The following is a 14214-nucleotide window of genomic DNA, read 5'->3' as shown; positions in this document are numbered from 1 at the left end:
GCATAACGCAATCTAGGCAACAAATTATTTCCTACTGTGTGCTTTGCAATTGCAATTCCTCACCAATACCGTAACTCAACAGGGTAATAAAAAATAATCAGTATTTATCTAGTGCCTGTGGATTAAAACCTTTCTAACACTCCTGAAACAAAACAGAAGTTATGAAACATACCCAGACAAGGAGCAACAGATTTCTTTTCACTGTTCCACAGTATCCCAGCATTCCAACTATGATGAGGAAACAGCAGACTGCAATCATAACTGGGTGGACCACAGGAAAGTAAGTCAAAATGACAGCCTCCTCCACCCTAAAAACCAATCAGAACAATCCTCAAAAAAAAGCACAATCACAAAAAAAATACAAAAGAAAAAAATACAGTCATTAAGAAGAAAATGGTTGATTAGCAGACACTTTCTTTCCAGCAGCTTATGCATTTCACAAAAAATCTCTTCAACATCGTTTTAAAGTCAAATACTACATCTGGGTAACAAAAATTGCACTGTCCAAAACCTCTCTGGAGCGAAGGTATTCTTCATGCCCTGCATTTGTACAGTGTGCAGCACAATGAGACCCTGTTTTATCACCAGGGCTCATAAGCATTGCTGTAATAAAATTAATAGAATTTCTAAATCTCTGGACTGAAATAATTATTTAAAACTAAATAGTAATATAATATGTTGTCAACCAGCCAAAAATTGATCCATGTCAGAGGAGAAACACAGAGGACTGAAACCTTATCTTTCCCCTTTTTCTAACTTCAACTGATGCCTAAAACTGTGGCAAAAAATGCAGCTTCCAATAAAACAATGATTAGTTTAACTGAAAGATTCTCAATTCTATAAATCCTAATTAAGAAGCTTGCCACATACAATGAACAACATCTACCCCAATCAGTAACCCACACAGATTAAAAGTTTAACTAAAGCTTTACCTTGTTTCTGCAGTTAAAGTGAGAACATTATTCAGGTAGTCTCTCAGCCAAGCAGAAACACCTAATATGGTGATGGACATCAACTAAAAAGAAAACATTAAGTTATTTATCATGTGTTTAACACAAATTGGAAGATCATTCATAATTTAAGTAGAGGATCAATCATCACTAACATCTTTCATGCATTCATTTATGTGAACAACATACTGTCCCCAAAACTGTACTTCTGTATGCTTAGAATTCATTTGCTGCCCAAGTCTTAGGGTGCCAGTGACAATAATCATCTTTTCCACCTAGTGATGCAACTGCTGGCTCCTATCCCACCACTGTACAACATACCATAGAAAAATCAGGGAGAGCTTACGCTGCTAAAATCAGTGACTCTTCAAGGCTCACAAGTGATACACATCAGTCTGCATAAAATCATGAAGCCATGCTCAAGTACACAGCTAATGAAGAAAAATCTCATATAACAGTCCTAATACAATGATACTCAAGAGATTTTTCTGTGGGTTGAATTTAGAAGAATCTGATTCTCCTCCTCATTTGGACAGAGTCACACCATGAACACTATGTCTCAGTTTCCTGAACCATAAAATGAAAATAAAACTAACAGTATTTAAATTATAAACCATATAAAGCATTTGGGTACCTAACATGTCAGGCACTTCAGAGGCATAAAGACACTACACTTTCACCAGGACTGCTCCCACAGCAAGTAAATCCCAAAGACTGAGCCCACCCAGAATTGCCACTACCTCAGCAGACATGGATTTCTGTCACCTGATGCCATCGTACACTTCAGCACACCTGGAACTTACCAGGAGACGATCCACCCTCTTTTTTCTTGGTTTTCTTGAGATGCCAAACCCAAACAACACATTCAGAACCTGCCACACTGTGACAGCACCAGCTCTACTGCTGCTAGGTACTGCTAGAGGACGAGGCACTCCTCATTCAGTCTCATGGGGGCATCTAGGCCTGAACCACAGAAGACACAGGACCTTAGAAACACCATTGTCTAGCTGAGGGAGGGGTTCCTAAACATGCTGAATCTCCTGAATACTACTGTTTTCATGAACTGCATAGGGGTATGACAGTATGATACATCAGCATTATACATACAGTTTCTTAAATCACTAAGAAGTTCTCATCCCCCCTGCTGTCATCAACATCTAGATTCTCACATGCCCTCATATTCCCCTGAAGTTGTTTTGAGGAACAACTTAAGTGGATCAAACCTAACAGGAAAAGTCACTCTGTATCCTTACTGGCTCCTTAGCCTGCAGCATGCCCACAGCAGACTACTTTAGAATTTCACAGAAGTCCCAGCAGCTATCCCAGAGCTTCTTCCTGCTTTTCAGATCTCATGCACAAAGTACAGGCACTGCCCTGGCTCTGAGTGCTGCCATGCAGGAGCTGGGCACTTGACATGCTGCAAGCATATTCCTGGAAGCTAGTGCACGCTACATGTCTATTATATTCACTCTTGTTCTTTACACTCTGTGGGATCTGTTTTGGCTGATGAAACAGTAATAGTAAAGAACATTTTCTATTGTCTTATTTTCAGGAAGTTGCAGGAACAAGGAAACCAAGATGACTGGAATCTCCTCCTAAATAAACTCCCCCCACCTATGTCCTAAAAAAGTGTCAGACAAACATACCACACAAGTAGTCAAAAACACTAGAGAGGTAAAGCAGACAACAAGCAGACAGCCTACTTTCTTGTTGTCAAAAGGCAATACAAAACATTTTTAACCCTCCATATCTTCCTGACAGGCCTGTTGATACGCACAGAAAAGCATTAGCTCATGTTTATGATGTTCATGATAAAATATGATAAAATGTTTATCATGTTTACGATAAAATATTTAAGATATATTTAAGATATAACCCAATTTGGTTAATTCATTTTACAACAGTGGTGTTCAGAAGTGAGAAGTCCATCAAAACACTGCTCAGTAACTTTTAGTAAGAGCCAGATGGCCCTACTACAAAAACAGTACCAGAAAAATGATCGCTTTCTAAATAATATTCTTCCTCACATACTAGACTGGTAGAATGCCTACTCCTTGCTGTCCATTAGGCACTCTCAGGCTGCACAAATTTTCTTTCAGCTGTCAGCATGCAGCGGCACATTGTACACAGCAGTGAGAGGTGGTGGATTTTGAGGAAGGCAAAATTGTTCTTTCAGCAGGGGTAAGATCTGGCAATATACTGAAGCATGCAGGTTACTCACAGACAACAGGGAGATCACAGAACCACCAGGTAAAAGGCAGAGAAGACAGAAAGGACCAAAAGTACTGAGCAGAGTCCCATCACCAAAAGAATCATTCAGTTTTCTAGAAGAAAAGGACTTGCATGCAAAGGCAAATCATGAAGAATAAGAACTTTCATTTCTGTTCTGTCTGCCTAGATTGAGTTTTCTCTACCTAGATATGTATTTTTGCCCACAAAAAAATCCATAGAAAATCTAGGCAGATACATCACCAAGCTGAGGTCAACACATGGCCAGTGACTTCTACAGAAATGCTTAATTACCACATCAGAGAACATGACTCCCTCCTCATATATGAACAGCAACTGGAAAAAAAGGACTGCTTCCTTTAACCTGGGAAACACAACCTTCACCAGTAATGTAACTGCATGAACACTGTTTCAGTTCATAAGAACAAACTCTCTATGAAAGGCCTCTTGCATCATTCAGAAAGATTTTAGCCATTTAGATTCCCCTTGGCTATTTAGAATGAATAACTAACAATTACTACCGTTTCTTGCTGATGCAAATTACATGCAAGAACATTTCACCTATAAAGCCTGTGAACGCCAGGCTACCACACAACCACTCACTCGCCCTGTGCCTGGCATGATCTCACCACCATTAACTGCTTCAGATGTTACTGACTTCTGCTACTCTTAAAATGCTCAAGAGCTAGGTCAGCATGACTGGAAAAAGGGCAAGCACATTGCCTTACCTCACTGCTACACGGATGCTACACACAGATTACCTGTGCAACACTCTCCTGCAAATCAAATTCCTAGTGAGGCACCTTTGGGCACATATTTTCAAGTCCAAAGTGAATTATTACTCCAAGTAACCTGAAAGCCAGAGTACTGTGACACATTTCATTCACAGGCATGAAAGTCAGTAACAGTGTGCAGCTGGGGCAGCAGAAAGGCGTGGGTCAGAAAGCAAAGGCAAATACTCGAGGCTCCTCTTGAAAAAAGAGGCCTTATGAAAGAGCAAATTGATAACCCAAAACGAAAATTCAGCAATAAGTTGATTACTTAAAAGGTGTATTTCACAGCACATAAGCCAGCAAGTGCTTGGTAACTCTTTACTAATAGAAGAAATGATGGGGAAAAAGTTGCAACCCCTCTGATCAGCAGAAGTGAGCCTCAGGGCAGCAACACCCTGAGGGATGAAAGATGCCTTTGCAACACCAGACTGTTCTGTATAGTGACTGATGTTTATTTTAGTGACGAAAGATTATCAAGCTCCCATCTATCAATCCACTTGCTCACCTGCTCCATAGCCACAAGGGAATCACAAGAACACAACACACATATGTGGCCTCCACAGCCTCCTGCTGACTCAATGTGCAGATGTGCTGCCCTGTATAAGTACTAAAAACATCCTCAAGTGCCAGGTGACATGAAGAAAGCTCCAGAAACCCACCACTTCACACCACCTACGGCACATGCAGATCTTCAGCCAGCAGCACAGAATTCATCCACACCAGCAGCACAACTGAGTCCAGGCACTCAGTAGGCAGAAACAGTAACAGCCTCCCCAAAAACCTTGGTGTGCATCCAAACCCACCAGGCACATCCCTGCAATTCACTGCTAAGTGATTTTCAAGATGTCACGGGCAGGAGGAAGGTCCTGATTAAAGCTACTGTTGATTCATTTGAAGGATGGTAAAACAGTGGTCCCAAAAAACTGGTAGTCCCCACTTCAGCCGTTGCTTTACAACCGATTTATATGTAACATACAGCTAAAATCTGTATCAAGCAATCAGATGAAAGAACACAAGTTTATGACAAATAAAACTGCTAAGATAATTCTCACATTAGCAGTAACATCATTTCACTAAAAAGTTTTCATTTAAGCTTATCTGATGACAGCCAGTCTGCTGTGCTGTAAATATAATATGATAGTATGCAGTAAAACATGTTTATTTGTTGCAGCTGGCTGCACAAGTCACTATGGGTTTAATTCTGAGCTGTCACAGTATGTTGTACAGCCATCAACACAACACTGAGGAGTTCATAGTGATGCCTACTGTAATACTGTTTTAAATATATTTCCACACTGATTGAACATAGGAAATAAATTCTATTTTTATATATGAACAATATGCACACAATAATATATTAAATTTTCAAATTAATTTCTAATGCAAAGTTTTTTAAGCTACTGAGGTTTTCTCAGACAACTGAATTACAATAGCCAACAACAGAGTTCAGTTATTAGGAGAGATCATTTCCAAGCATAGTTTAAATAGTGTTTGGAACTCTCTTATGTAAATTAGACATCAAAATGAAAATATAAAATTATTTTCAATTCATTAAGTATGTATTTTAAGCCATTATTTTGAAAGTTCTAGTCCCAGTGTCTCTGAGGCCATAACTAAACTGGAAAATAAATCTGCATTTCCAATTAATAAATGAACATGTATTTCTGTCTTTAAGGAAGGAAGTCCAGTTGATGTTGCTATATCAACACCTCTGTTCACCGTCCCATAATTTTTTTTCATTCAAACAGTCTAACACATTCATTTAACTTCTGCTCTAATTTGAGAAAGTGCTTTTTTTTAACAATTAAATTGGAGGAAAGATTGAAAGTGTCTTCCATACAAAAAAATCACACATGATCATTTTTATTCTAACAGATGGTGTAAACAACTCCAGGCCAGGCCCTGATACCCATAATGAAACATTGACTAGCAGCAGTACAGAGCAACCTTCTTTGCATTAAAAGGTTTCTAGCTACAAGGAAATTACTTCCAAGATATGACAACATTCATCAGAGTATGTCCCGTAATTTTAGTTAAGAACAAAAAACCACAAAAAAACCACAATCAAACAAATCCCAAAACAAACCTTGTGAAAATCTTCCTGTTAAAATTGATTCAGGTAATCTGAGCTATGAATTACCCTTACCAAGGGACAGGGGGGATACTTTATTACAAGGTCATGAACATGCTGCAATGCCTTTACAGGATTTTCACTATTAGGTTCAACATTTAGATCACTGAACAAACACAGATTAGTCAGGTTCATGGATAAACAGCTACATTTTTTGGGACAGAGGGTCATAAGCGAGGAGGATGAGGAGCAAGAGGCCTTCTTTTTCTGTATTACCTGGCAAAACCATTTAAATGTTTGGAGAAAGAAGAATTGCCTACAAAAAAGAGAAATCCTCCATTTCCTAAAAAAACACCATTTATTGTACAGATATTCCAATATTTCATTTTAACTAAGCTTCCTACAAGGTTATGCCTTGGTCCCCTCCCACATTAGTAAACAGCTGAAGCACGTTCATATTTGCACTTTGAATCTGGGTTTGCTTGCACAGCTGCAACAGTGAGCTAGCAACCTGCTGCACGTTTGGCATGGGCTGGATCTCGCACACTGCAGTAAGGCAACTGCTGGAGCACTGACAGGCTGCTAAGAGGTCACCCTCCCAGGGAACATGAGCCAGATTTTCAGCAGGTGGCTGTTCAAGGCACCCAGAGGAAGCACAGCAGAAAGAACAAGAGCTCAAACATGCAAACAAGGCTGAGGTACAATTCTACAGCGTGTCAGACCCACATCAACCTCTGGGCTGTGGAGCACAAGGGTACATTAAAAGCAAAGAGTGATAAAGAAGCATGTGCATTTCTTCAACCACCCTCTCTACAACTTCTCAGGCACTGCACTTCTTGTTAGGACACAGCTTGTGCCACTTTTCCCTCAAAAGTAACCATCTCAGTGTCAAGACATCTTTTGCTTTGGGGAGGAACAGGTATGTGCTGCTCATTACAGGTAATCCAGAGAAATGCTCACAACTCAAGTATCCCAATCCATATCACAATGCACACATTACCATCAAGATGATATGCCTTCACATATACACAATATACTCTTAATTTTGTTTCTCTAAGAGTTTGCTTTTATTCATGGACAGTAGTCAATCTCAGAGATGCACACAAATTATTTTTAAACTGAGCATATATACATACTTTAAAAGAGCATGCGTTTCCTATGCTCCACAGGACTACAAATTACCTGTTAGTGGGTTTATACCTAACTTTCCTGTTTCACACATGAATTCCTATGAGCACACAAAGATGATTAATTTTTATTTAAATCACTATAAAAATGCACAAAATTAAATTGTCCCCTATAACTTGTGAAATAGCTACAAGATATTTTAAAAATTGTTATTGTTTCTATGAGCCTTGTCTACAGCCTACCACAGACTCAAGATGATAGAGAATCTTCAGGGTACAGAAGCGTACTGGGCACAGGATACTGGAGATTCATGGATAGCTACTTTTTACAAAAGGAGACGCAAATTGAAAGAAAGAAAAAATATACAAGTACCTACATGCCAGATGGACCCTTCCAGTTTGCTCCAGATTGTGGTCTACCAGTATAAGCACATAGATTGAAATTTTTCCTTCCCCCTGAGCTCAAATCTTGTCAGCACAGGTTTGTGATTCATCCTCCCGGCTGATGCAATGACTGCCACAGAGTTAACTGTGAGTATTACCAAAAAAGTGTCTGTGGTTCACTTATTTCTCAATGCCAATTAAAAAGCATATTAATACAATTCCTAACTTTTGGGTGGGGGTCTGGGTTTGTTTCTTCCCTTTCCATTAATACATTAAGCCACTCTTTTCCAGGACAGTTTTCCAGAAACTCATCCAGCAATTCACAGCTGATATGCCACTCAGGGTTAGCCATATCACCTACAAAGATACTTAGAATAAAAAGTTATATAGAGGTAGACACAAAGTTTACTTATGGCTGAACTCTACTTTGTTAGGACATAGTCTGATAATGCAATGATGTTGTATAAATATTACAGCCTGAAGACACCAAAAAGTAAGAGATTTCTCAAATACCAGAATTCAAAATACTTCTGATCCTTTCAAACTCCTCTTATAGCTTCCTCTGTTGAAAGCATTCCTTTAAAAAGACAGCATATTCCCACAGAAGCCACTGTTATTTTCTTTATACAGAGAATGCTAAGAAAATAAGGTTTTAATTGCACATGTCTAAACTGCAGTCCCCAAAATCAGAGTATACTAGCCTAAAACACAGTTTACAGTGCCAGGTACCTGGCCAGGCAGTGTTCATTTCAATGGATAGTATTTTCCACTTAAACTTAAAATATTGACCCAAACTTTTCATTCCAAGTATCTACAAATCCCACCAACAAGAGTGGAAGTCAAAACACAGGACCAACAGCCTCTGTCCAGAATCTGTTTTCACAGAAAGCAGGATAGACCGATTTCTTTCTCATGTAACAACAGACTCAAAAAAAGCAAAAAAATTACAAGATTCAACACATGTATTTGAAGTTGGAGAACACAGGAAATATAATATCACTGCTTCCAACCACCCTTAATTACTTCCTAGCATAACATTCATATTCACTTGCTCTGAGTTCTAATTAATACACAAAGGCAAAACTAGAAGACTTAAGTGTGCAAAGTACTCAAGTGGAAAACTAACTGGAAACTTGCTCCACTCTCATCTTATGTGACTTTTTTTTTTAAACTTTGTTCACAAACACAAGCTCGAGATAGATGCAAACAAATTCCACTACCTGCCAGAAGTACTTATTGGCTGCAATCACATAACTGAAATTAGATGGTACTGCTGAAGGAAATCTTAAACACTGTTCAACAGAAACAGCATATCCCTAGGCAAAAAAAGCTCACAAGGTAAAATAAAAGTGGCAACATCCCTGTCTTGGCTCAAACATCCACTGACACTTCTAATCATCAGTTAAGAGACCCTTACCACCTGTGACACAGTCAACTGCAACTTACAACCTTGATTTGTCCCCAGCACTACAGTACAGTCATCCTCAATTACAAGCCACACAACAGCAGCTGCTCCTGCCTCACATGCTTACCAGAGGGGAAAAAAAAAAAAAAAAAGTTGGCAGTTTTCTCAAGACAGAAAGTCTATACAGACTTTTTCATGCAGTCTTCCTGCCAAATGCTTTGATTTTCTTCAAAAAAAAATGAGAACATTGATAAAATTGTACTATCTACTATCACTATCCAGTTAATCTATTTCAACTATTAATAACTTTTAAAAAAAAACATACAGGGCTAAGCTGCTAAGAAAAGTAAAACAAACCTGTACATCTCAAAATCACTGCTTTGCTTAATCCTCTACTACTGCAAGCAGTCAGGAGGCTGAATTTTCCCTGTATTCAGCACCATTTGCTAGTTCCTGTTCTAGCACAACCCACAAGGAACACTTGCACTCCAGTATCTCCTGTGATATATCTGTGCCATTATTACAGGTTGACCATGCTCTGTGACTGAAGGTCTGCCTAGTATAAATGCCTGGAAAGGTGGTTTGACTAGGAAAACGACCACAGCTAAATACAGAACAATGGTAGCACTGCAAAGTGTGGCAAAGAGGGATTCTGTGAGGACAAGCTGTACAGGCTCAAAATGAATGAGGATACTCATGTTACAGCTAGGACTGCTACAGAGCTGGGACAGTGTCAGGAGTTTGCCAATCCAGTACAGCTCCACCAGAAAGAAAAACCCTGCAGCCTCATAAACTGCATAAAATATATCTGTAAAACTATTAAAGTTAAATTCTCCAAGTGCCAGCATGCATACTATCTAGATATAACAAAAAACAGTATTCTCCCTTAGAACAGAAAAATAGGAAGCAGTAGGAATTCATCTTCCCTCATGAACCACTAAAATAGGCTGCTTAGCTAAGCACTAAGTCTTGACCACAAAAGACCAAATCATGCATTTTTGGAGGTCTTCTCTTTTATTAGGCCGCCCAGAATTTAATATACTGGAAATAGCAGTGTTACAGAACATAGAATCAAGCTGGATACCCCAGTCTTGCAAATTACACTAAGAAGTGATGCCCATTTAGATATATCTATATAGATATATAGATATAGATATAAAGGATTGCAGAAGAATGAAACCAAGTGTTAACTGCAGGATTTAGTCTGAAGGATATTCCTTGTCCAGGACACAGTCAAAAAAAAAACCACTGCCAAAAAAAATTACAAGACTGGGAATGTCCTGAAACTGCAACTTCCACTGCTATGAAACAGATCTCTTACAGTCAGATGCATTCTTCAACTGACCATGGAAAAAGCTTCCAGAAGGGTATCATCAGGTCTATGACCAGCCACTTAACCAGTCAGTCACTTAACCAACAACAGTTAGATCACTGACAATGAATTTATTTCCATCTTGTAAGAAGAAAGGCTTTCTGCAAGTTGCAGGTCCTGAAGTACCAATCTACTCACTTCCATAAAACCAGTGTTTTTCTGGAGCAATAAAGGCAGTAAAGTACGTTTACTGGTCCATTATAAAACAGGATGAACCACTACAACACAGCCTTGGGCTTTCTGCTGATTGCTTATAGACTACTAACAGCTAAGCAAACTTTAGGTCAAAAGTGACAGAAAGCATTATGAACAGCATTTCCTGCCTGCCTCCCTCTCATGTGCACCACAGGTACACCACAGCTCATCAGCTGAGCTCAGTAAAAAAAGGTTTCTTTCCAAACAGAGCACACAGCTGTACATTTACAAGCAATACCATGGAGAAGCTACAAGGATAGCAGCAGAGTGACTGATAAAGTTCCCTCACTTCTCTGCTTCCGTAGGCACTGAAAACAAACAAATAATGCCGACAGTGGTGTTTTGCAGCCACCATCTGCACCCTCGGTTTTTCAGCAGTATTCATGATCAGAATACTTGTATAGCCACCTGTGTTATCTTAAGGAGCTTCATATGCACTGGTCTATCCTCACCAAGATGACAACGACAAATGCTGAAGTCCCATCACACACACTGGTATAGCTGCACACACTTTGAAGCTTACTTCAGATGTTCTCTTCTACGAGCTTGACAGTCAGACCTTACCAGGCAGTGTCCACTGACTCTTGCAGTTTTATTCAGGACTTAAAAGACTTCATGCCCCCAACTTGAACAAAGCAATTCATTTTGCACAAAAACTACCATTCTGTTCCAAATGCTGTTTAACAGTTTTCTCTCTCCTTCATATTCTGATTTCCACTTAGTTTTCAGTAATCATGGGACTTCATCTCAATTCCAAAGCCCCTGCCATGGCCAGGGACACCTTTCACTAGAACAGGTTACTCAAAGCTTGAACACTTCCAGGAATGTGACAGGCAAAATTTCTCTCAGCAACCTGTTCCAGTGACTCACGGGTACCACTGTAAGAATTTCTTTATAATTATAACGATTTAATTACAATTATAAAAATTTCCTTTAAAATATGTAATGTAAACCTACTCTCTTTCAGTTTGAAGCCATTCCTCCTTGTCCTGTCACTACATGCTCTAGTAAATAGTCCTTCTCCATCTTCCTTGTAGGCTCCCTTCAGGTACTGGAAAGCCACAAATAGGTCATCCCAAAGCCTTCTCTTTTCCAGGCTGAAAAATCTCAATTCTCTCTGCCTTTGTTCACAGAAAAGGTGCTGGACCCCTCTAACCATCTTGGTGACCTTCCTCAGTACCCATGCCCATAGGCCAATGTCCTTCCTGTGTTGGGGATCCCAGAGCTGGATGCAGGTGGATAGAAAACAGACATAAACTAGCTTTGGTCCCAGCCCATGTATTATCCCTGCATCATTCAAGTCTAAAGCACCTCAGGAGCCAGCCCTTATGAACAGGTCTGCTGTGTCATCCCTTTTCTTGTCTCATCTCATCTATTCATGTGAAAGAGATTTCATTTGTTGCAAAGGAGTGAGAACTCCAAAAATATCCATCCTGCTGCTTCTTCAGAGCTCCAAAAGTTTAAGGAACAAGACACACCCACTTGCGCGGAGAGTGAGAAACCCTGGTGCTACAAACACAGCTTTGACTGAAATCCTCATAACAAAAGAAGGGGCCTTGCCTGCCACTTAGGATCTGTCCTCTGAATGCACAAGAAAGACTCCGGGCAGACTATTCAAGTACCTGCGGGAGCTCGGAGTTCATCTTGGGTCACAGGATGCTCTGAAAGTCACCCAGTCAAGAAGCCACCCGTGAATATTCCCTTCTTTGCATATTACAGGTACACCAATTCCCACAAGTAACCCTAATTCAGTTTTACTTTCCACTAGCTTCCAAAGGCATTTTTTTTCCCCAGTAAAATGTACTCCCTCGCAGGAGCTGCCTGGCATGGGGCCAAGGGCACCAGGGCGGCACCTCCCGCCCCGGGCCCAGCGCCGACAGCCCGCGGCCGTGCCCGTCCTGAGCCTGGGGACGGCACCTGCCCGCCCCGCGTGGCTGCACTCACCCAGAAGAGCAGGTTGAGGGCATAGAGCAGGCAGCGCAGGCACTTCACCGAGTCCTCCCTGGCCATGGCGAGCCCCCGCGGGACACAGCCCCATCCTCTCACCACATCCTCCCTCCCGAGGCCGGGCCGCCGGCGCCCTGCAGGGAAAGAGGGGGAGAAGGGTGGGCGAGTCCGTCTTGCAGAGGGACCGGCGCGCAGGTGGAGGCGGCGGAGCCCCGCCGAGCCCGGACAGACCGCGCCCCGCGGAGACCCCCGGCAGCCTCCCTTCCCCTCCCGGCCCGCCCGGAGACAGCGAGGAGCGAGCTGTTCTCATGAAAAATAATAAACCCGCGGGCTGGGAGAAGCCGCAGGCTACTCCAGCTGCACAGCAGAGCTGAGCTGAGGCCAGCGGAGGCACGGCCCGAGAACGCCAGCTCCTCACAGCTCAGGATGGACGCGCAGCGCTGAGGAGAGAGGGCGGCCGTGGGACAGCGGCCACTTACCCCCCGGACGCCTCCCGCACTCACTCGCTCCGGCGAGGACTCATGGGGCCGGGGCGCGGCAGCGCAGCGCGGAGCCGCGGCGCCCATGCCCTGCGGCGGGAGCGGGGGAAGGTCCGGTCCCGGGAAAGGTCCGGCCCGGCCCGGCCCGGCCCGGCCCCGCGGCTGCCCCGGCCCCTCCGCCCCGCCCGCAGCGCTCCGCCAGCCGCGGCACCCGCACCCCGCGCATGCGCCGCCGCCCGCCCGGTCCTAGCGCCGCCGCCAGCGCCGTCCCGGAGCGGGCAATCTCCGGCAGGACCGTGCCCTCGGCAGGACCGTGCCCTCGGCAGGGCTGTGCTCCCGGCAGGACCGTGCCCCCGGCAGGACCGTGCCCCAGGCAGGGCTGTGCTCCAGGCAGGACCGTGCCCCAGGCAGGATCGTGCCCCGGCAGGTCTGTGGCCCCGGCAGGACCGTGCCCCCGGCAGGGCTGTGCCCTCGGCAGGACCGTGCTCCAGGCAGGACCGTGCTCCCGGCAGGACCGTGCCCCAGGCAGGGCTGTGCTCCAGGCAGGACCGTGCCCTCGGCAGGGCTGTGCCCTCGGCAGGTCTGTGGCCCCGGCAGGGCTATGCCCCCGGCAGGACTCTGCTCCCGGCAGAACTGTGGCCCCGGCAGGGCTATGCTCCAGGCAGGACCGTGCCCCCGGCAGGACCGTGCTCCAGGCAGGACCGTGCCCCAGGCAGGGCCGTGCTCCAGGCAGGACCGTGCCCCAGGCAGGGCCGTGCCCCAGGCAGGGCCGTGCCCCCGGCAGGACTGAGGCCCCGGCAGGGCTATGCTCCAGGCAGGGCCGTGCCCCAGGCAGGACCGTGCCCCCGGCAGGACTGAGGCCCCGGCAGGGCTATGCCCCAGGCAGGGCCGTGCCCGAGGCAGGGCTGTGCCCCAGGCAGGGCCGTGCCCCAGGCAGGGCTGTGCCCCAGGCAGGGCCGTGCCCCAGGCAGGGCTGTGCCCCCGGCAGGACTGAGGCCCCGGCACACTCGTGCCCGGTACCCTCGTTGCGGCGGGGCTTCGGAGCTGGTGGTCTTTTTTCCTCCAGGGGAGATGTTAATCAATGTGCTGACTGGAATTGAATGACAAGAAACCCCCTCTCTTGTGACCCGTCGGCCCACATTACGGGTGGCAATTGCCACACGAAACACGTTTTGCAGTGTTTCACAGGCATCTCACAAGGTTCCGGCGTCTGCGCTGGAAATTAAACTCTGCAACATCAAACCTGAATCCGGTCATTAGCAGTCCAGCACCCTCTCCCTCT

At 44.1% G+C, this 14214-nt stretch overlaps 1 protein-coding gene across 6 annotated transcripts in view; it reads right to left on the bottom strand.

Moving 5' to 3' along the window:
• TSPAN12 (tetraspanin 12) overlaps window positions 1–13126 on the bottom strand; it is a 40695-nt gene extending 27569 nt beyond the window's left edge. For 2 of the 6 annotated variants that reach the window (XM_086887013.1, XM_086887016.1), the window contains exons 1-2: window positions 12933–13079; window positions 12451–12587 (exon numbers count right to left, since the gene is read on the bottom strand). In XM_086887013.1, coding sequence (XP_086743139.1) covers window positions 12451–12516 — 66 coding nt within the window. In that variant the 5' untranslated portion in view covers window positions 12517–12587; window positions 12933–13079. Of the gene's footprint in view, window positions 1–172; window positions 309–932; window positions 1016–12450; window positions 12588–12932 lie in introns of all 6 variants that reach the window. The other 4 variants (XM_086887010.1, XM_086887012.1, XM_086887011.1 and 1 more) reach the window with 4 other exon arrangements.
• Window positions 13127–14214: the final 1088 nt, after the last annotated feature.

The sequence above is a fragment of the Cyanistes caeruleus genome, chromosome 4 (genome assembly GCF_971803275.1).
Source record: "Cyanistes caeruleus chromosome 4, bCyaCae1.hap1.1, whole genome shotgun sequence".
NCBI classification, from domain to species: domain Eukaryota; kingdom Metazoa; phylum Chordata; class Aves; order Passeriformes; family Paridae; genus Cyanistes; species Cyanistes caeruleus.
The sequence above is the reverse complement of the archived record's forward strand: the minus strand, read 5'-3'. Positions and strand labels throughout refer to the sequence as shown.